Source organism: Chiloscyllium punctatum, chromosome 39 (assembly GCF_047496795.1).
Source record: "Chiloscyllium punctatum isolate Juve2018m chromosome 39, sChiPun1.3, whole genome shotgun sequence".
In the NCBI taxonomy this organism is placed as follows: Eukaryota; Metazoa; Chordata; class Chondrichthyes; order Orectolobiformes; family Hemiscylliidae; genus Chiloscyllium; species Chiloscyllium punctatum.
Genome location: NC_092777.1, coordinates 18,449,193 through 18,472,934, shown reverse-complemented (window position 1 = coordinate 18,472,934; position 23,742 = coordinate 18,449,193). Strand labels below are relative to the sequence as shown.

Below are 23,742 nucleotides of genomic sequence, written 5' to 3'. Positions count from 1 at the left end.
TGAACATTGATAGGCCAGACTGTCTCTTCTCGTATTTCAGATACGGGAAACATCTCAGAATAATTACAGCTGAACATAAATCTGAGCTGACCTTCCAATGCGGTTCTAGTGGAGTGTTGATTTTGGAGATGCTTTCTTTCAAGTGGGATATATGGCACAAAGCCTCTCCAGAGGCAGAAGAGATCCCACGGCATGATTTCAAAGACGACCAAGGGAGTTCGCTTCAGTATCTTGGCAACATTTATCCCGCCACTAGCATCATGGAAACAGATTGTCTGGTCATTGTGTAATCACTGTTCGTGAGAGTTTGTGTCCCCAGCTTACCTGCTGAGTGCCCTGAATTATAACTGTGACTATATTTCAAAAGTACTTTATTAGCTGTGAGGCATTTTAACCATCCTAAGGTTATAAAAAACATTTTATGTAATGGAAGATCTTCCCTTTTTTATTATTCAGGCCACTTATCACTGGAGTTACACTATCGCCTTTAGCACTTTAGCTGTGAATGTGCAGGAGTGAACTACAAAAATCATACACTACTTTGAAACAGAACAGATTGAAGTTTTTCTATCGAATCAGCACGTTTGTTCAGTGAGTCCTAGATAGAGGGTCGGAGGATGAGGGGTGACCTTGCAGAGGTTTATAAAATCATGAGGGACATGAATAGTGTGAAAAGTCAAGGTCTTTTTCTCAGGGAGGGGAGTCTAAGGTGAGAGGGAAAAGACTTAAAAGGGACCTAAGGGGCAACTTTTTCCCACAGAGAGTGGTACGTGTATGGAATGAGCAGCCAGAGGAAGTGGTTGAAGCTGCTACAATTACAACATTTAAAAGGCATCTGGATGGGTACATGAATAGGAAGGGCCAAATGGGCAAATGGCACTAGGTTGACTTAGGATATCTGCTCGGCATGGATGAGTTGAACCGAAGAGTTTATTACTGTGCTCTACATCTGTGACTCTATAACTGCACAGACCAGTTAATGTGACTAAACAATTTCTTTGTTGACCAGAAGCCAGTTTCAGTTCCCAAAATCTGACCTGAAGAGCAAGTATAATTGTAGCCAATCTTACCGTGATTGTATTTATGCTGCAGTTGTACAAGATGAGCTGTGCTATTGGGAACTAATCAAAGGCTCTACAGAACAGCGAATGAACAAGTGTGAAATGTTCTGTTCAATCTAATGGGATTAAATTGTTACAATTACAGCCTTTATCCATTCATTGAATCTGATCAATAGCAGCCAAGATGCAAAATGCTCCATTTAATCTTGCAAACTGTTTCTACCCAATTTACCAAATAAAATTGAACTCAGCGTCATAATCCTTCACAAACTGCAGAGAAACTAACTCTTGCTCATTATGTAGTTTTTCCATCTGGTACATTTATCAAACCATGGTGAACATAGGTAAAGCTTACCAAGATCTGAGAATAGTAAGCGCTGGACTTTTAACTAGTCAAAACCACACCACCTACCCGAACAAATGAGGACCCTGTTTTAGAGAGAGTGAAGACAGAACATCAGGTCAGTGCTTGCAATGTCAAATAGATGGAGTTCCAAACTCCCTCACCCCCAAATGTTGGTTGTTTGACTTCACCAATAAGGCAAATGATCTACTTGTTGATCAACAATCAACAGAGATCTGCTTAGGGTTCTTGTATATACAGTGGGAGTGTCCCTTCCTCCAGATAGGAGAGTCTCACCTGCACTGGAGGTGTCCAAACTAATAATTTCCAAGTGTTGTTGTGCTGTATTGGTCATGTCCCTACCTCTGAGTAAGTCCCGCCTCCTCCAGAGTTCTGGGCAGGTTGATTAAAAATACCACAATAGAGCTTTCAACTATGACAGACCAGTGTGGTTTGCACACAAATCACTGACATTGCCAGAAAGGACTGATCTGTCCTAAGATTCCATTAATAGACATGGCACAGTAGTAGATTAGATTCCCTACAATGCAGAAACAGGCTCTTCAGCCCAACCAGTCCACACCGGCCCTCCGAAGAGCAACCCACCCAGACTCATCTCCCTCTGACTAATGCACCTAGCACCATGGGCAATTTAGCATGGCCAATTCACCTGACCTGCACATCTTTGGACTGTGGGAGGAAACCGGGGCACCCAGAGGAAACCCACGCAGACACGGGGAAAATGTGCAAACTCCACACACACAGTTGCCCAAGACTGGAATCGAACCTGGGACCCTGGAACTGTGAGGCAGCAGTGCTAATCACTGAGCCACCATAAGTGTCCATACCTCTGGGCCAGGAGGCCTGGGTTCATTCCATCTGCTCCAGCGATGTATAATAACATCTTTGACTAGGTTGATTGGAAAATATCCATTAATGGACATGTTACTGTGAAGCTGACTTGTTCAGAAAGTGTCTGCTCCCAACTTTCCAAAGGCAGGTTTTGCAATGTCAGCTTGATTTGTGATGTTCAATTCCCTGGATTTGGATTTGGACCCACAACCACCCGATTTAGAATCATAGAGTCCCCACAGTGTGGAAGCAGGCCATTCAGCCCATCAAGTCCACACCAACCCATCAGAGAGCATCCCTCCCAGATAGTTGCCCAAGGAAGGAGTCAAACCGTGGTCCCTGGCACTGTGGGGCAGCAGTCCTAACTGCTGTGCTAACATGCTAGGGACCTTGGCAGAAAGGTATAAAGAAATTACTTAAAAAAAACAAGCTAAATTAGCAAACATCACTCACGCAAAATGGAAGAATGGCGTGAAGTGCTAATCAAGATTAAATAAAACAGTAAAAAGTGAGGGAGGACTGGTCAATTCAGAATAAGTCAATGAGGTTAATGTGTGTGTTAGAAACTGAAGCCTTTGTAGATGGGGAGGGAGCAAAGTTTAAGTGATGTCATTAAAAATTATAATCTATTTATCCATCAATGGTTGATTCCAGTGCAGAATAAATGAAATGATCAGGTCATGAGTGATGGAATCCCTATAATGTGGAAGCAGGCCATCTGACCTATCAAGGACGGTACAGTGGCTCAGTAGTCAGCACTGTTACCTCACAGCACCAGAGACCCAGGTTTGATTCTGACCTCAGGTGTGGAGTTTGCATGTTCTCCCCATGTCTGTGTAGGTTTCCTCCAGGTGCTCCAGTTTCCTCCCACAGTCCAAAGATGTGCAGGTTAGGTGAATTCGTCATGCTAAATTGCTCATCGGTTTAGGTGCATTAGCCATGGGAAATGCGGGGCTACAGGGAAAGGATAGGAAGTTGGGTCTGGGTGAGATACTCTTTGGAGGGTTGGTGTGGACTTGTGGGGCCGAATGGTCTATTTTCATACTGTAGGGATTCTATGGAAGTCCACACCGTACATCCGAAGAGTGACCCACTCCTATTGTCCTACATTTCCCATAGCCAATCCACCTAGTCTGCACATCATTGCACAGTAGGAGGAAACTGAAGCACCTGGAGGAAACCCATGCAGACACGGGGAGAACATGAAAACTCCACACACACCCAGGTCTCTGGTTCTGTGAGGCAGCAGTGCTAACCGCTGAGTTTCTGAAGGCAGAAACACCTGGATTATATTTCTCTTTTCAATTGCAATGTCTTTTCTAGCTGTTTGAAAGGTGCTGGCTGACAATGAGGCTCTGTTCCACAGGCAGCTGTCACCTACCTGTGTTACTCATTGATAAACTGAGAGAGTGATTGTGAGAATGATGGTGAGCAATGGTGGGGGTGCTCAGTCAGCTCCAGGTTATTGTCCTCAATATTTCAGATTCCTCTGCATCTGGTGATAATCTGGTGCATCTGCAACCTTTTCTAGTTTTGACAAATGGTCACTGACCTAAAACACAGACTCTGTCTTCTTCACCAATGCTGTCTGACCTGAGCATGTCTGGCATTAGCTGTTTCAGTTTTGTATCTCAACAGAGCCTTTAATAAACCAAAATCTCACAAGGCACGTCACAGGAGGGTTTGGCAAACAAAATTTGCCACAAAGCCACATACGATGGTGTTCGGTAAGATGACCAGAAGCTTGGTTAAAGAATTCGATTTCCAAGAGAATTGTAAAGAGGGAGCAGAGAGGTAGATTGGCAGAGAATCTTCAAGTGAATGTTTAAGAGATCCAATGCCTCAGCACAATGGCTGCAGTGATCAGGATAAGAAAATCAGGGATGTTCAAGAGACCAGATCCGGAGGGCTACAGATGACTTCAGAAGAGTGAAGGGCTGGAGGAAGTTCCAGAGATCAGGTGGGCTGTCAGTTATAGTGACAAGGTGGACTAAAGGGCTGGAAGTTACAGGGAGTGCTGTAGGAGGTTACAGGGACAGTGAATGCTGTAGGAGGTTAGCGAGAGAGTGAGGACTGTAGGAGGTTACAGAGGCAGTGAGAGCTGTAGGAGGTTACAGAGACAGTGAAGGCTATAGAGGTTTACAGACACAATGAGGGCTGTGGGAGGTTACAGAGACAGTGAGGGCTGTAGGAGGTTGCAGAGAGAGGGCTGTAGGAGGTTACAGAGACAGGGAGAGAGGTAAGGGCTGTAGGAGGTTACAGGAACAGTAACAGCTGTAGGAGGTTAGAGAGAGAGTGAAGCTGGAGGAGGTTACAGGGACAGCGAGGGATGTAGGAGGTTACAGAGAGAGGGCTGTAGGAGGTTACAGAGACAGGGAACGTTGTACAGCTAGAGGAGGTGACTGAGATAGGGAAGGCTATAGCACTGGGGTTCTGGTGTAAATTTATCACACGGGTATAAGCGATTGCCTTTTATTGTAAGATCAGGATTGAATGCACCAGATTCCTCTCTCCCTTTTCTTTCTGGAGACTGCTCAGTACCAAAGCCACTGTCAGATAGAAGGATACCATGACTCCTTTGTCCTTTGCAATGTGCTCTTTATTCCTTAATCTTTTACAAAATATAATTTGGTAATAACAGTCGCTGCAGGGTGACTTACGATGCAATTATCACAGGACACGCAATGTTTCATTAAACACCCACACATTTAAATGACTAGAGTGTCCCCGTGGTGCCTGTTACTGATCCTGCCCATAATAATGCAGCAAACCTGGAATCGCCAAACTCAGTGAGAGGCAAGTGTGAGAAAATGTAGGAGAAAGGAGTGTGAGTGGGAGTCTGAGAGGAGGTAACACCAGAAATCTGTACAATGATTGGAATAATGCCAGATGGCAAATATAGGAATTCAGCATTTTCTACAAACAATGTGTTCTCAGTCAGAGACACAGATGATGGAAATAAAATCTCAGGTGGTTACCACAATTAGAAAGCCCCCAGCCCCAGACCAAATAGGCATCAGCATCCTGAGACTCCAGCCTCTGGCTAAAAGGGCCCACAACTACATCCTAGTAACCTGACCAATGGAAGTACAGTCCCATCTCAGTAAGCTGGTGCTAAAGAACAGAAGGAGCAAAGTTGTGGGTACACCATGGCCTCCAGATAACATTAGCTCACAGGTTAACACACGCTCACTCCTCTGGGTCAAAGATTCAAGTCCAAGTTCAGACATTCCAGCACCAGAATGCAGGCTGATCCTCCAGGACAGATGGAAGGAGTGCTCCACTGTGGGTTGGCAGGGTCAACTTTGGGATAAAGATTAAATCAAGGTCCTGTCTCCTCTCTCAAGGTGAAACAAAAACATCACTGAAAGAAAGAGCAAATGTGTTCCTTGGTTTCCCAGCCAATATATTTTCTCCAAAGCAATGCTACTGATAGCATCTGGTAATTACCTCATTTGTTGGATCTTCCTGTGTACAAATTAACCACCACATTACAACAGTAACTGTATTGCAGTTTACTGGCTACACAGCTTTTTTGGCAGATGTTCTGAAATCATGAAAGATATTATATAATACAAGCCTTCCTGTTTCTCACCAAAGAGACACCATTCAGATATATTATCATTCCTTCAACACCAATAACCATTCCATCTGACCCCAATATGGAAACACAATATTCCTCTGAATGTACAAATGATACAAGCCTATTAGTGGTACAGAATGTTTCCAAGGAAACTTGCCATGTGCAAATTGGTTGTTAAGCCTTTGACATTCCATCAGTGACTACAGAACTAGCTCAAAGGTAGAAGGCAGAGGGTGGTGGTGAAGGGTTGTTTTTCAGACTGGAGGCCTGTGACCAGTGGAGTGCCACAAGGATCGGTGCTGGGTCCACTACTTTTCATCATTTATATAAATGATTTGGATGTGAGCATAAGAGGTACAGTTAGTAAGTTTGCAGATGACACTAAAATTGGAGATGTAGTGGACAGCGAAGAAGGTTACCTCAGATTACAATGGGATCTTGATCAGATGGGCCAGTGGGCTGAGAAGTGGCAGATGGAGTTTCATTTAGATAAATGTGAGGTGCTGCATTTTGGGAAAGCAAATCTTATCAGGACTTATACACTTAATGGTAAGATCCGAGGGAGTGTTGCTTAATAAAGAGACCTTGGAGTGCAGGTTCATAGCTCCTTGAAAGCGGAGTCACAGGTAGATAGGATAGTGAAGAAGGCACTTGATATGCTTTCTTTCATTGATCAGTGTATTGAGTGCAGGAGTTGGGAGGTCATGTTGTGGCTGTACAGGACATTGGTTCAGCCTTTGTTGGAATATTGCATGCAATTCTGGTCTCCTTCCTACAGGAAAGATGTTGTGAAAGGGTTCAGAAAAGATTTACAAGGATGTTGCCAGGGTTTAGATTAGATTAGATTACTTACAGTGTGGAAACAGGCCCTTCAGCCCAACAAGTCCACACCGCCCCGCCGAAGCGCAATCCACCCATACCCCTACATTTACTCCTTACCTAACACTACGGGCAATTTAGCATGGCCAATTCACCTGACCTGCACATCTTTGGACTGTGGGAGGAAACCGGAGCACCTGGAGGAAACCCACGCAGACACGGGGAGAACGTGCAAACTCCACACAGTCAGTCGCCTGAGGCAGGAATTGAACCCGGGTCTCTGGCGCTGAGAATTTGAGCTATAGGGAGAGGTTGAATAGGCTAGGGCTGTTTTCCCTGAAGTGTCGGAGGCTGAGGGGTGACCTTATAGAGGTTTGTAAAATCATGAAGGGCATGGATAGGATAAATACACAAAGTCTTTTCCCAGGGGTGGGGGAATCAAGAACTAGAGGGAATAGATTTAGGGTGAGAGGGGTTTTCACACAGTGGGTGGTGCGTGAATGGAATGAGCTGCCAGAGGAAGTGGTGGAGGCTGGTACAATTACAACATTTAAAAGGCATTTGGATGGGTATATGAATAGGAAGGGTTTAGAGTGATAAAGGGCCAAATGCCGGCAAATGGGTCTAGGTCAGATTGGGATGTGTGGTCGGTGTGGACAAGTTGAACCGAAGGATCTGTTTCCATTTTATATGACTCTACGACATCACCACACACACTGCAGTGGTTCAGGGAGAAGTCCAACCTCTGGATTTCTTAGTGACAGCTGGGCATGGGCAAGAAATGGAACCTTGTTATTATTAACCGAAAAGAATAAGCTGTAATTAACTTGATCAGACAAGCTACAAATGGGGTTTGGACCCAGAGCCTCGAGCCCCTAAATAGGGAGACAGCCATTACACCAGAAGGTTAAAGAAGGGGAAATACAAATCTCACTGCCTTGGATTTAATTGTCAGTGTTTGACGACAGTGTTGCCAATTCAAAACAATTTGAGAATTACATGCAAGGTTTCTTTTTGAGATTGTGTTCACATCATTCAAGGGTTGAACTGGATACAATTTTGGAGAGGATTTGAGAGACCCAACTTAACACATTAGTCCTGATGTTTTTCTAGCTATCAAGCAAAGTAATTGGAATGCTCACAAGGTGATAAACAGTACTCCAGAGGACTGAAGCTAATTGTTTGTTGTTTTAAGAAATCAGGCAATTTATTTGGTGCAGGGTAGACTCAGTGCTCGAGGTGTTGATTTCCCCACTTTCATTAACAATTCTGCCAGCTCTCTGACAGCTCCTGAAAAATACATCGAGGAGCAGGTGAGCCGATCTCCTTGACTGCAGATGTAAAACAATCTGTCACACAGACAAATACTCAGGTGCACTACTCTGCCGTCTCCAACGCAGGGAGGATTTTCTGCCGGAAAACAATAGAATCAGATAGGTCAGAAGGATATCTTTTGGCTCGTCAATATGTCAGCTTCCTGAATGCGTCCACAAGTTTGTCCAATTCCCTAGTTCTTTTCCTTTAGTCTGGCAGATTTTCCTTTATGAGGGTATATCCAATTACCTTCTGAAAGTCACCATCAAATCTGCTTCCACCATCCCTTGAGGCAGACCATTGTAGATCATAACTTGCTAAGATACAGAAGTTTCAACTCATTTCCCACCTGCTTTTATCTGTGCCCTTTGAATAACAACACTTCTAGTAATTTCTTCCCACCTACTCTACCTGGTTATAGGAAGGTTATTGTGGTAACGCCACCTGAATAGTTAAGATGCTTCAATTCATACTTTGACAACTTGGATTCAAATCCCATCACAGCAATGAATAGAATTCTATTAGTTATTAATTCTTAACTTTAATAATGGGGTCTATGAAATTATTATCTATTGATTTTAAAAACTCATCGACTTCACTAGCCCATATCCCATGCCAAAATGCAAACTGTTGGACACTTCTCTTACACTGTCACTGAAATCTTCTCTGCCCTAAATAACGATTTCAGCTTAAACACACTTAGACTTTTCATCATCCCTCTTCCAGATTCACCTCATTTGTTGGAAAAATACATTTTCTTTCTTCAAACTTTTGAGTGAAACTCTGAATTCAACATTGAGTTACACATAACTTTACACAGAGAACCTACAACCTATCGCAGCTGCGCTTGGAAGATGTCATTTTCTGCCAGGCCACGCCTCGCAAGCCTCTCTCCTTCTAATTCTGGCTTTTTGCATGTCTACAACTCTAATCTCTTCACCATTGGTGGCAGTGCCTTAACTACCTAGCCCTTATATTACTGAATATTCTTTCAAATCTTCTCCCTCTCTTCCTTGAAGACATTTGCCAAAACTTAACTCTTTGACGAAGCTTTCGGTCATCTGTCTTAATAGTTTCTTATGTGACTTACAATCATAGAATCCCTACAGTGTATAAGCAGGCCATTCTGCCCATCAAGTCCACACCTGACCCTCCAAAGAGCATCCCACCCAAACAATCACCACTGTGTTGCCCAAAGAGCTTGCCATCAAACTTGTTGTGAAGTTCTGTGAAGTGCCTTGGGATGCTTTACCAGGTAAAGGCACTATATAAATCCTGGTAATAATGTTAACCAGCTTTGTTGTTGTCGAGGCAATATTACCAATAGAAAGAGAAGACCTACACCCCAGCAATTCAGACCGGATTCGGAACCAGATTCCAGAGGCAGTTATGTCAGCCATTTCCACATTAAGGTATCTGAGCCATGGGATGTGTGAGGTATAATGCGGGATAGCAGAAGTTTGGATGAACCATGGTTCTGGGAAAGATGTTTGATAGGAAACTGGCTAAGAGATTGTTGAAACTATTTGGAGGTGGCAAATAATGGGAGAGAGTTTCAACAGTATTTGGATTGGGGCAATAGGTGGAAATAGGCGATGTTAGGATGCAAAAGCTGGTGATCTTCATGATGGCCGGTTCAAGGCCCGTTCCTAGTGGTTATAGAACACAACAATTGGTGAACATGCTACTTATTGAGGTGAGATGAATATAGAGAGACTCAAGATACTTAACATGGTCAAAGTTTTAAGTGTCAGGCCAGTTGGACTGAAGGTAAAATAATTCTCAATCTCTGCTGACATAAAAATAACCCACAAAGATTCACTGCTTGATATTGCAACAAAATCACAAACAGGAACCTTTACAATGGACACATTGATATCATGTCTCAGAGGAGCAAATTTCACAAGAACTGCAACACCAGTCAACTGCCTCAGAAATGAAGCTAGAGGAATGTCATTTTTTTTTAGAATTTGGTAATAAAACTTCGCTCTGTCATGTGAGAAGGATTTGATGTCTGCCCAATTGTGATCTGTAAATTATACACAGACTGAGGAAATAGCTGTCCCAGACTATTGGTATTCGTTGGTGCCAATAGAAGTGAATATTGTTGGCAAGGGTGACCCAAGCGGTCAAAAAGTAACGTACAGACAATAACCCACTTGCACCCACATCACCTCTGTGCTCATCGACTCACAGTGTCTCCCAAATGACAGGCCTCGATTTTAAAATTTTCAGTCACATGTCCCAATCCCATCACAGGATTATCCCTCTTTACCTCTAACATCCTCCAGCCCATAACACTCAGAACTCTGCATTTCTCCAACTAAATCCTCCTACTCAGAGAACTAGTCAATTGGATGCAGAACTGGCTCGAAGGTAGAAGACAGATGGTGGTAGTAGAGGGTTGGTTTTCAGACTGGAGGCCTGTGACCAGTGGAGTGCCACAAGGAGTAGTGCTGGGTCCACTGCTTTTCGTCATTTATATAAATGATGTGATGTGAACACAGGAGATATAGTTAGTAAGTTTGCAGATGACACCAAAATTGGAGATGTAGTGGACAGTGAAGAAAGTTACCTTAGAGTACAACAAGATCTTGATCAGATGGGCCAGTGGGCTGAGGAGTGGCAGATGGAGTTTAATTTAGATAAATGTGAGGTGCTGCATTTTGGAAAGGCAAATCAGGGCAGGACTTATACACTTAATGGTAAGGCCCTGGGGACTGTTGCTGAATAAAGAGACCTTGGAGCACAGGTTCATATCTCCTTGAAAGTAGATTCGCAGGTAGATAGGACAGTGAAGAAGGCATTTAGTATGCTTTCCTTTATTAGTTAGAGCATTGAGTACAGGAGTTAGGAGGTCATGTTGTGGCTGTGCAGGACATTGGTTAGGCCACTTTTGGAATGTTGTGCGCAATTCTGGTCTCCCTGCTATAAGAAAGATGTTGTGAAACTTGGAAAGGGGCTGTTTTCCCTGGAGTGTTGGAGGCTGAGAGGTGACCTTATCGAGGATTATAAAAATCATGAAGGGCATGGATAGGGTAAATAGGCAAGGTCTTTTCCTGGGCTGGGGGAGTCCAGGACTAGATGGCATAGGATTAAGGTGAGAGCAGAAAGATATAAAAAATAAAAGGGACCTAAAGAGCGACCGTTTCATGCAAAAGGTGGAGCATGTACGGAATGAGCTGCCCGAGGAAGTGGTGGAAGCTGGTACAATTACAATATTTAAATGACAACTGGATGGATATATGAAGGGTTTAGAGAGATATGGACTAAGTGCTGGCAGATGGGACTAGATTAGGATGGGATATCTGGTCGGCAGGGACAAGTTGGACCATAGAGATTGATTCTATGCTGTATATCTCTATGACTCTGTGATTCTACCCATCTTTGTTCCCAACATTAGCAGCTGTTCATCTAGGCTACAAGCTCTGGAATTATCCTGCACCCTACAACTCCAACCTCTCCCAATTCTTATTCTCTAACCTGCTTTAAAAATATACTTCCTTGAACAGGTTTATGGTCAATTATCCTTCTTTAGCACAGTACGGTTACACTCTGACAAAGTTCCTTCAGGAGTTCTCTGTATGTGAGATGGGCTATTTAGATGACAGGTGATAGAGATAAATATATTATGTGTGTAGCTCTACAATATGTACGTTGATAAAAACGATGGGATAGATAATGAGAGAGCTATGTATAAACACACAGAGACAAAACCAATATTTTACCAATACACACAAAGAGTGGGAGCATTTGCATGAATTTCACATTCAGCATAGACACATCCTCTGCACAGTAACACAATCATGTAAAAATAGGATCTCCAACTGGGAGATGTTAATTTTCCATCCTACGCTGGTATAAATCACAATCTCCAAGCAAGATTAAAAAGTCGATGGGAGATTAAACTTTTCACCACATGGTCCTGGTTTGCTTTGACTAGAAGCTAATTCAGAAAGAAGTTTGCTGTTTAAATCATCAATCCTAAGAAGGTTCAACAAATTATCTGAACTTATTCCTTGTTCAAAATAAGAATGAATTGTGCGATGACAGTTGCCCATCATATATGGGTAAGTCATGCCCTACATAGAGGGTATATATGGTGCATAGAGGGTAAGGTATCAATATTAAAACCAGGAGGCCTGGGTACAAGTCTCAACTACTCCAGAGGTGGAGAATAAGATTTATGAACAGGTTGGTTAAAAATAACGACCCGATAAGCTTGGATGGCACTCTCACACATAGGCTCCACATTATCAATTCTCTTACAATCATCTCACACACTGTTTGTAATATTATTATACAAGGTGTCACAGCAGCTAGACACTGTTGCCCTCCTTCACTCCCTTCCTCGCCACCCTCCTCCCCCACCCCCCCCCACCGCCCGTTAAATGCCCATACATAATCATTATCAGTGGTCTCACTTCATAAGACCACAAGGCCCAGGAGCAGAAGTAGGCTGTTCGACCCATCGAGTCTGCTCTCTGCTCAATGTGATCTTGACTTATCCAGTAAAACACAACTCCACTTGCTTGCCTTTACCCTACATCCCTTGATTCCCTGAATGATTGGAAATCTATCTCAGCCTTACTTAAAGACCCTACCTCAATAGCCCTCTGTGGTAAAGAATTCCACAGATTTACTACCCTCTGAAGAAATTCCTCCTCAACTTTGTTTTAAATGCACAATCCCATATCCTGAGATTATGCTCTCTGGTCCTAGACTTTCCCACAAGGGAAAACAAACTTACTGTATCTACACTGTCAAGTCCCCTAAGCATTTTCGGTTTCAATCCAAGACTAAAGCAGTGTTTTGGGTTATTACAACATATCCACATTGTTCTTTATCACAGTTAAAATAACCAAACAAACTTCACATTTGATTGATAAATGTATTTCCCCACTGTAGTCCATAATGGATAGTAGACCTTTATCCAAACCCGTGCAAACCTCAGGTCAGCATAGCTCATCAATAAGTAAAACTTGCTTCACTGAATTTTTTGTAGTAGTGTTTAAAGTAGCAGTCAGAACAATGTCTATGGATAGCATTGATATTGATTTTCAAAAAGCATTTAGTAAAGTTTCTAAATAAAGACTGTTAGATGAAATTGAAGTCTATGAAATTGAAGGCAAGCTATTAACCTGGTTATGAAATTGGCTGAGTGGCAAGAGACAGAGAGCAAATAGCGAGCAGCTACTGTAAATGTCAGGATGTGACTAGTGATATCCTAGGATAATGGGCTTTCGGATCTCAACTGTTCACATTACTTTTTAGAGAAAGAGTCTTAAAGTCAAACCTCTGATGAACAAAGATAAGTGCTGGTAGAAGTCATGTACTTGGGAGCATAAAATTATAAAGAGATATGTTTGCTTTTAAGAGTAGATGAGATTGTGGTCACAGGCTCAGGAGGCAATTGACCTACTCCAGCTCCCAGTTCATATGTTCACAGGTATATTCACATACAGATATAGTAAGAGAACATGCAAAGCTATGGCTAATGGATTTCATTGTTGGGCAACTGGAAGGTCATTCACTTTGGACCTCATAAAGGTAGGAAAAGAAACTTCCTACCTGGTGAGAAGCTACAAATAGTAAAGGTCTGGATATATAGATCAAAAAAATGTCATGAACTGAAGATGATAAAGCTTTTGGAATGCTGCCCTGTATATCTAAAGGATACAATGGGGAACAAGTTACATCTCTACTATAATGCTGAAATAGCTCAGTTGGGAGGGCATTATACTGAGATCCATCGGTCACAGGGTTTCAGCAGAACAATGCTATTTTTAGGCCACATCTGGAATATTGTGATCAGTTCTAGACACCACACTCTGGGAATGGATTTAACGATTTTGGAGGGAGTGCAGCATAGATTTGAAAGAACAAATTTCATTTATACAGTCAGGTGTGAATTTGGACTTTTAGAAGTTTTATTTCTTCGTATTACTTTGAGAGCAGCTGCACACTGCAGATATGAGACTTCCAGCAGAGGCCTTCCCATAAGGAACCCCATGTGGAGTCACGAGCTGAAATCCTGGGGTCGCGGGTTCTGACACGAAAAGTCGCTTTCTCCTCTCACTTGCAGAGTTCCTCATTCCCCTGCCCCATGCTCTCAAATGTCTTTTTCATCCTCACTCTCCCGCCCTTCCCTGATGGATCACGACAATTTTCAATCTTCACAACAGTAAAGAATTTGGGTGGAACTGGTGCAAGCATATGACAGTGCAGCTGAAAGAGGGGCCATGCCTTCATCTCACCAAATCTAATCAAAATTTGAAAATCCAGGTATTAAACTTGAATGAACATTCTGCCGCACTCACCGTTATTCCATTCTAGAATGTACAGCACGGAAATAGATCCTTCAGTCCAACTCATCCATGCCAAACAGATATCCTAAATTAATCTAGTCCCATTTTCCAGCACTTGGCCCATTTCCTTCTAAATCCTTCCTTTTTAGATACCCATCCAGATGCCTTTTAAATGCTGTAATTTTATCAGTCGCCACCACTTCTTCTGGCAGCTTATTCTACACACGCACCACCCTCTGCGTGAAAAAGTTGCCCCTTTGGTCCCTTTTAAATCTTTCTCCTCTCACCTTAAACCCAAGTCCTGTAATGTTGAAATCCCCCACTCTATCCATGCCCCTCATGATTTTATAAACCTCGACATACAGGGCACAGCACTCCCCCGTAATGAACTGCTTTGTTTCTCCAAGTGCTAAGAGTTTCATTATCCTTCGGAGGACACCATATGGCGTGACAATGTTCCATAAAATCACCTACTACTGACATGGCACATGCCCACTGATTCCTCACCACACACACAGCCACTTTGAAGTGCCAAAAATCTGCTCCCCGGGCCTCTGCCAATCCCCCTTTGTAGGCCTGTTGCTAAGAGATACTGATGCTGGCCCACAGCAGCTCTCCTGCTGGTTCCTCTCCCCAGTCCCCATGCCATTCCTACCCACTACCACCATCCTCTCCCCGCCTCTCAGTTAACCAAACCCTTCACTCAGTCTCCTGATTCAGTCGAGCAGTGCACTAAACTCAGACATGTTGAAAGTCAAAAGCAAAACAATCTTCTTTCATTTTTTTTCCAGATTAATAACAGGGCAGCTGTCCCTAATTTTCCACATGTAATAGAGATTTAGCAATTAGTCAGTTAATAACTTGGCACTGTAGATCAGGATTATGCGCGTGTGTTGCAATGAACCATATCTTTAGTTAAAAATAAACTAGTTTCTGCTCCACCAATTATTCTATTGGTGTGCTCTAACTTTAGGACAGGTGATAATAGATTTTGTAATGAACTTTCAATAATTAGCTCGTAAAATTGGAAACAATTTCAATTAACAAAGGTAAAACAAAAGAAAGGATATTATTAAATTGGAGAGGGTAAATAAAACATTTACCAGGGTGTTGCCAGGAATGGAGGGTTTGAGTTGTAAAAATAGACTGAGACATTTTTCACGAAGCAGGAGGGGGCTAGGTAAGGTGAATACTAAGAGTCTTTTCCCTAGGGTAGGGGAGTTTAAAATTAGAGGGCATATTTTCAAGGTGAAAGGAGAAAGTTTTAAAAACGGACATGAGGGGTAATTGTTTTTTTTAAACCGAATGATTTATGTGTGGAATGAACTGCCAGAAAAAGTGGGGGATACAGGTACAGTCACAACATTCAAAAGACATTTGGCTAAGTTCCTAAACAAGAAATGTTTGGCGGGATTCGGGCCAAATGCGATCAAGTGGGATTACTTTGGTTTAGGAACATGGTTGGCGGGGACTAGTTTCCGTGCTGTATCACTGTATGACAATGTTGAACTGATATTTATATGCAAAGCTCACTTTGAGGGTTCATTCTAACAGCAAGCAAATCAATTTGTTTTTTTTTTAATTCACATTATTTTTCTCTCATCCTTGTTCCCATGTTTTCCTCTCCTTTCTAGAAAAGTGGAGAACTATTTGAACAGTATTTTTTAAAAGAAAGACGCATTTGCCACCTGTACAAAGTCAGACTGGGGTCAAGTCTGTGAGTCGGCTGAGAGCTGCCGAAATGAGACGAGGAAACACCGCCAGATGGCGCCGATGTGGCAGCTTTAAACTTGTGAATGAGGTCGTGAAATCTTTTATCATTTATAAAACAAAATCGAGCTTTCCTTTCTCAACCTGAAACTGTAAGACCGTGCAGGGGCCTAGGAAGTGCATTGCAGCTCCTTCCAATGGCAAGTAAACGGTAGTGCGACATCTGCATTATGACTCTGTGTGTGTGTGTGTGTAAAACATGAAACAAGAGGCGCTGGTTTTAAACAATAATGCAAGTCTTTGCTGAAATCAATACACTGGGACAACTGCGAGTAGTTTTGTTTTGTTTGGTCAGGAGGCAGACTCGTGCATGATGCTGGATATAAATGCAGTAGCAAAGGCCCACAGCCCAGTTAGGACCTGGTGAAATCTCCAGTTCCGTGTGATGCTAAGTGTCATTGTCAAACTCCAGGCAATGTGCTGCCTGTCAGTTTGTGGGTGATCTGGTCTTGATGATTGCAATTGGCATCCCATAATATTTCCACTCAGCTCTGATTAGAAGCAATAGCCCGAAATCTAAAGGGGACGTCAGTGAGGGTTCACCTTGCTCCACGCTCTGGTGTTGGCAGATTGTATGTGCCTGCTTTGTTAGCGTTTTCTCCACCAATAATAAACCCTGAGCACTTCCAGCACCCCCTGTGATCTGCTCCATTTACACATTCCAGCTTCTCCTGGTGACTGGGAGAATCTCAGGCACTCACTTTTCATTGCGTGTTAAGACGGAATGAGTGGAAGTGCAGAAGGTTCAACACCTGCCCCTTCACCTCCTCCCTGCTCATCCGCCAAGGGTCCAAACAGTCTTTCCAGGTGAAGCCTCTACTTCTTCCAATATTGGATATTGTATTTGCTGCCCCCAATGGGGCCTACTCTGGAGAATTCAAATGCTGGGAGAAAGTGAGGACTGCAGATGCTGGAGATCAGAGTCCAGAGAGTGGTGCTGGAAAAGCATAACAGGCCAGGCAGCATTTGAGGAGCAGGAGAATCAACATTTTACTTGCACATCCACTAATATCATTTATTGCATCCGTTGCTCCCGATGCGGTCTCCTCTACATTGGGGAGACTGGGCGCCTCCTAGCAGAGCGCTTTAGGGAACATCTCCGGGATACCCGCACCAATCAACCAAACCGCCCCGTGGCCCAACATTTCAACTCCCCCTCCCACTCTGCCGAGGACATGGAGGTCGTGGGCCTCCTTCACCGCTGCTCCCTCACCACCAGACGCCTGGAGGAAGAACGCCTCATCTTCCGCCTCAGAACACTTCAACCCCAGGGCATCAATGTGGACTTCAACAGTTTCCTCATTTCCCCTTCCCCCACCTCACCCTAGTTCTAAACTTCCAGCTCAGTAACTGTCCCCTTGACTTGCCCGGACTTGTCCTACCTGCCTATCTTCTTTTCCACCTATCCACTCCACCCTCTCCTCCTTGACCTATCACCTTCATCCCCTCCCCCACTCACCCATTGTAGTCTATGCTGCTTTCTCCCCACCCCCACCCTCCTCTAGCTTATCTCTCCACGCTTCAGGGCTCACTGCCTTTATTCCTGATGAAGGGCTTTTGCCCGAAACGTCGATTTCGAAGCTATTTGGATGCTGCCTGAACTGCTGTGCTCTTCCAGCACCACTAATCCAGAATCTGGTTTCCAGCATCTGCAGTCATTGTTTTTACCATTTTGGGTATAGGTCCTCTCTGATGAAGTATTCGGGCTTATGCCTGAAACATCAATTCTCCTGCTCCACGGATGCTGCCTTGACCTGCTGTGCTTTTCCAGCACCACACGGTGGAGATCAAATGCAGACTGGGTGACCGCTTTGCAGAATACCTCCAGTCCATGTGGGAACCATGACCCTGACCTTCCTGTGGTCGGCCATTTTAACACAGCATCCGGTTCACATGCCCTTCATGTGTCGGTCCTTAGCTGGCTGCAGTGTTCCAGCAAATCGCAACACAAACTGGAGCAATAACATCTCATCTTCAGACCAGGCACTCTCCAACCTTCGGGGCTCAATATTGAGTTCAACACCTTCAGATTGTGAACCCTTTCCTCCCCCTTTCCTTGAGCATTACTTATTACACTCTCTGTCACCATGTAGTGTCTCCACTCTCCCCAATCCCAGTGGGACTGTCTGCTCTTTCCAGTCTGGCAGTCAGACCCACCATTCTTCTGCAATTCTCACATTCTGATCACTTAACCTGAACTAATCAACATCTTTTCTCCACCAGCCCTCCATTGCCCCCTCCTCCCCCACCCCCACCTAGAGCATAAATGCTGCCCCCTCTACACTTCATGTCAGCTTGGATGAAAAGTCTACACTCAAATTGTTTGCTCTTTCTCTCTCCACAGAGGGCGGCTGACCTGCTGTGATCTCCAACTTTTATTGTTTCCACCCCCCAAGACCTTTACTCGGTTGAGTTGGTATCCATTCTGCACAGCTGGAGAAGTGCAGCAGAAGAGGTTGATGAGGAAAAGTGGGAATGAGGGGACTGTCTCAGTGTGGGATTTCAGGATAAGGGAGGATGGGAAAGGAAGATTGGGAGGTGAGAGAGAAACAAAGAGAGGGAAGGAGAGAGGGAGGTGGGTGATGGGGAAAGTGAGAGAGGAGGAGAAGGAGGGATGGGGAGGTGGGGGAAGAAAAGGATGAGGGAGGGGAAGAGGGATGGGGAAAGGGGAAAGAAGGATGGGGAAAGGGGGGGATGGGGTGAAATCTCGAGAGGAATGGGTGGAAGCGTGGGATGGGGAAAGGGGAGAAAAAGAGGGGTGGGGAAGAGGGATGGGGAAGATGGGGTGGGAGGGGGAAGAGGGGGGTTGGAGAGTGGGGAAGAAAGGGATGGGGAAAGCGAGGGATGGTGAGGGGGAAAGAGAGGGTAGGGGAGGGAAAAGAGGATGGGGAGGGAGCAGATGAGAGAGAGGGAGGGGGAGGTGAGAGGGGGAGAGGTAGGGGAGAGGGGGAAGAGGGAGGTGAGGTGAGGGGAGAGGGAGGTGGGTGAAGGGAAGAAGATTGAGGTGGTGGGAGGGGGAGACAGAGGTGAGGGGGAAGAGGAGGGTGGGGAGAGAGGGAAAGGGGGATGGGGTGGGGGAAGGAGGTGAGGCAAGGGGGAGAGGGAGGTGGGGAGAGAGCAAGAGAGGGAGGTTAGGGCAGAGGGAGGTGGAGAAGCAGGAGGTTGGGGAGGGGTAGATAGAAGAGGGAGAGGAGGGGAGAGAGGGTGAGGGAGGTGGAGAACTGTGAGGGAGGTGGGGGAGAGGGAGGTGGGGAGGGAGGAGAGGGAGAGGAAGGGAGAGGAGGAGATGGGAGGTGCGGAGAGCAGGAAAGGGAGGTTGGGGAGGGGAGGTGGGGGGAGGGAGAAATTGAAAAGGAGTGGGGGAGAGGAGGGAGGCTGGAGGGGAACAGTGTGAAACTGACACCAACAGTTTTGATATATATGAGGTTGTGAACCTGTAGTAAAGATGCTGAAAGAGAGTGGGGTGAGATATTGAGGGTCTGGAGCTGGCTCTTGGAGAGTTTAAACACCAGAAACTGTCAGACTGGCCGAACGGTGTGTTTCTTTATCAGAGAGATTTGACCCAGTTTGCTCTAATATCAATGGCCTGCACAAAGGTGGACAATTGGAATTCTCCCTTTTCCGCACAGTATGTGTCCAAGAGGCAATGGCTCTAACCGACAGGTTTCCCAATTTCTCGGGAGTTTGCCACTTGCCCAGTGTCCCGGGCGGGTGAGAAAAGATTGGAGTGAGCTGGGCAGTGCCAGGGGGTACCAGGCTAGAAAGAGAGAGGAAAGATCCCAGGGTGTAGCCGAGAGCAGGGCGATATCTGAGAGAGAGATTTCAGAGCGCGGTCAGAAAGAGAGAGCAAGCTGATAGGGAAGAGTAGTTCGGATTGGGGAAAGAGAGTGGCGAGGTGAAGGAGAAAAATCCGATGGATATTGTATGGAGATGGTGGCAGAGAGATTGATGAGATCACAGCATAGGCGGTAGGAAACTAGATATAGACAGATGGTATGGATCGCTGTATCCCGTTAGATCGATCGCCCACAGTAAATGATTGTACAACAATATTTACAGATTAATAGACAATTTACAGCTCTAGGTAATAATGTGATATGATAAATAGAGAAACAGAGACAAATGAGCACCGATAATGACTATAAATGGGCTTGTTAGACTGCAAACAGATAAATTATACAGCAGCACTGGATATGGACCATTGCTGGCACAGGTTAATAACTCGGGCAGATTTTCCCGTAAATAGCGACCCGTCTGTATTGGTAACACTTAACCCAGCCCTTTCCACCTCTGGGCAATCGGCATAGTTTGTCAAGGAGAGTCTGAGAGAGTCTGTGTATCCGGGAGTCTGTGTATGAGGGACTGAGTGCATGTGTGAGTGAAACTGAGTGTGTGAGGGAGGGACACAGAGAGGGAGGGACACAATGAGAGTGGGAGAGCGTGTTCTGGATACTTGACGCGGCTGCTCTGAGTTTGCTAGATATTGATTATTTGCCCAATCTGGGAGCCCATCTTGGGCGAGAGGGTATCTGGGACCTTGCTTTCTGAATGAAGACTGTGTGTGGGAGGCCGTTCAGAGGGGATCTAGAATCTAATAGAGATCTCTCCGCCGGGAAGCTGTTTGCTCGCTGCTGTGCTCTCTCCGTGTACAGGGCTGTGTCAGTGTGTGTGTGTCATGGTGAGTTGAGGGGAGGTACAGATACTGTATGAAAGTGTGTTTGTGTCAGCGTGTGAGAGAGAGAAAGTGTGATATTGTGTGTGTCTGAGGGAGTGGATTTGTATGTGTATGTTGGTGAGCTGGGCGTGAGTATGTGTGTGATGGTGTGTGTGCGCGCATGTTGATGTGTGCGCGAGTGTGTGAGTCACTGTGTGTGGGTGTGACTGTGTATGAGTGTGACTGTGTGAAAGTGTGTGTTGGTGGATGTGAGATTGTGTGTGTGTCTGTGTGTTTGTTGGTGTGTGTGCGAGAGAGTGTGTTGGTGTGTGTTGGAGTGTTGATGTGTGTGACTGTGTGTTGGTGTATGTGACAGTGTGTGTGACAGAGTGTATGTGACTGTGTTTGAGAGTGTGTATGACTGTGTGTGTGACTGTGTATGTGTTGGTGTATCTGACTGTGTGTGAGTATGAGCATGTGTGTGTGTTGGTGTATGTGACAGTGTGTGTTGGTGTATGTGACAGTATGTGTGTGTGTGACAGTGTGTGTGTTGGTGTATGTGGCAGTGTGTGTGTATGTGACAGTGTGTGTGTTGGCTTATGTGACAGTGTTTGTATATGACAGTGTGTGTGTTGGTGTATGTGATAGTATGTGACTGTGTGAGTATGTGTGTGTTGGAGTGTGTGTGTGAGTATGTGTGTGTTGGAGTGTGTGTGTGAGTGTGTGTGTGTTGGAGTGTGAGAGTGTGTGTGTGTTGGTGTGTGAGTGTGTGTGTGTGAGTGTGAGTGTCTGTGTGTGTTGGAGTGTGAGTGTGTGTGTTGGAGTGTGAGTGTGGGTGTGTGTGTGTGTTGGAGTGTGTGTGAGTGAGTGTGTGTGAGTGTGTGTGTGTGTGTGTGTGTGAGTGTGAATGTGTGAGTGAGTGTGTGTATGTGAGTGTGTTTGAGTGTGTGTGTGTGAGTGTGTGTGTGTGTGTGTGTGTGTGTTGGAGTGTGTATGTGCGTGAGTGTGTGTGTGTTGGAGTGTGTGTGTGAGTGTGTGTAAGTGAATGCGTGTGTGTGTGTGTGTGAGTGTGTGTGTGAGAATGTGTGTGTGTGAGTGAGTGTGTGTGTATGAGTGTGAGTGTGTGATTGTGAGTGTGTGTGTGTGAATATGTGTGTGAGTGTATGTGTGTGTGTTGGAGTGTGTGTGTGTGTAAGTGAATGTGTGTGTGTGAGTGTGTGTGAATTTGTGTGAGTGAGTGTGAGTGTGTGTGTGAGTGAGTGTGAGTGTGTTGGAGTGTGAGTGTCTGTGTGTTGGAGTGTGAGTGTGTGTGTTGGAGTGTGTGTGTGTTGGAGTGTGTGTGAGTGTGTGTGTGTTGGAGTGTGTGTGTGGGTGAGTGTGTGTGTGTGGGTGAGTGTGTGTGAGTGTGTGTGTGTTGGAGTGTGTGTGTTGGAGTGTGTGTGTGGGTGTGTGAGTGAGTGTGTGTTGGAGTGTGTGTGTGTTGGAGTGTGTGTGAGTGAGTGTGTGTGTGTGTGTGTATGTGAGTGAGTGTGTGTGTGTGTGTTGGAGTGTGTGTGAGTGAGTGTGTGTGTGTGTGTGTGTGTGTGTATGTGAGTGAGTGTGTGTGAGTGTGTGTGTGTGTGTGAGTGAGTGTGTGTTGGAGTGTGTGTGTGTTGGAGTGTGTGTGAGTGAGTGTGTGTGTGTGTGTGTGTGTGTGTGTGTGTGTGTGTGTGTGTATGTGAGTGAGTGTGTGTGTGTGTGGGTGAGCTTGCCCTTACCTGTACCACTGGAGCCCTTTGCCGTAGTGTCTATCGAAGAAGTGTGGTTCGGCTCCCAGCGCCCGGACACTCGGGTGTAGCCGCATGAACTCGAGCAGAGCCCGGGTCCCTCCTTTCTTCACTCCGATGATGAGAGCTTCAGGCAGCCGCCGGAGAGCGCCCCACCAGCGGCTGCCCGCCTTGACAGTGCTGTTAGCTGGGGCTAGAGGAGGCAGCCCGGTCACCTCCGGGGCTCCGCTGCCTTGCTGTGACTCCGTGCCGTCCTGGCCGGCCCAGGGTTCCTGTCCGGCCGGCCTGGAGGTGCTGTCCGGCCCCGGGATCCCTTGTGCCGGCCGCTGGTGGGTGCAGACCGCCTCCTGGTTCCTGGTGTCTAGCGGCAGCGAGTGACAGCGGGCGGCGAGCAGAGACAGGCAGATCAGGGAGAGACTGAGCACGGAGCACATGGCGAGCAGTGTGTGCAGGAACCTGCCTGAGCCGCTGCTCGCTCCTACACCCCATCCCTCAGAGCAAAACACAGGCATCCCACTGGCATCAGTGCCCCTTCATCTCCTCTTCTGCCAGCACTAGGCACCATCATTCCATATCCGCTGCTCTGCCAACTCTTCCAGCGCCCAGCCACACTCTGTTCACAGTTTCTTGGCTGTTTAGGGCTTTTTAAAAATATATAATACCCCTTCCCGGTCTCTGTTGGAAGTGGAGCAAAATTTAAATGCTCTCTCTCTCTCTGTGATACTGACTTTAATCTCTCTCTCTGTGATGCTGAGTTTAATCTCTTTCCCTTCTCTCTCTCTCTCTGTGATACTGACTTTACTCTGCCTCCCGCTCTGTGTTGCTGAGTTTAATCTCTTTCCCTTTTCTCTCTCTCGCTGTCTGTGATGCTGAGTTTAATCTCCCTCTCTCTTACACCACCTCCAGACCCGCATCATCCCTGCTCTCTAACCCCCTCCTCTTGCAGAGGAACTGGCAACCGGCAACTTTTCATTCATTCATTCACAGAGTCTCCCACACTGCGTCCGACCCAACCAGACCAGCCTATTTTCATTGGGTCAGGCCGGATTGGAGGTGTGGGTATTTAAATTGGACAACACCTCCCCGAGAAGGCGGGTCTACACTGTATCCTGTTCGTCGCTGTTAGATTAGAGTGCTGTTTTTTAGTAGCTGCTGTTTGGTTGGTGTAGGGATCTGATATTAACCAACATCTTTATATGTGAGAGTCCTGGGTTCAAATCGTAGCCAATCCCTCATGCATTGCTATTCGACAGGCCTTTTGTAGAAATTGGT

The 23,742-nt window shown here is 45.5% G+C and overlaps 1 protein-coding gene across 1 annotated transcript in view; it reads right to left on the bottom strand.

Moving 5' to 3' along the window:
* hs3st3l (heparan sulfate (glucosamine) 3-O-sulfotransferase 3-like) overlaps positions 1-23,461 on the bottom strand; it is a 147,459-nt gene extending 123,998 nt beyond the window's left edge. The window contains exon 1 of the mRNA XM_072558252.1: positions 22,462-23,461. Coding sequence (XP_072414353.1) covers positions 22,462-22,982 — 521 coding nt within the window. The 5' untranslated portion in view covers positions 22,983-23,461. The remainder of the gene's footprint in view (positions 1-22,461) is intronic.
* Positions 23,462-23,742: the final 281 nt, after the last annotated feature.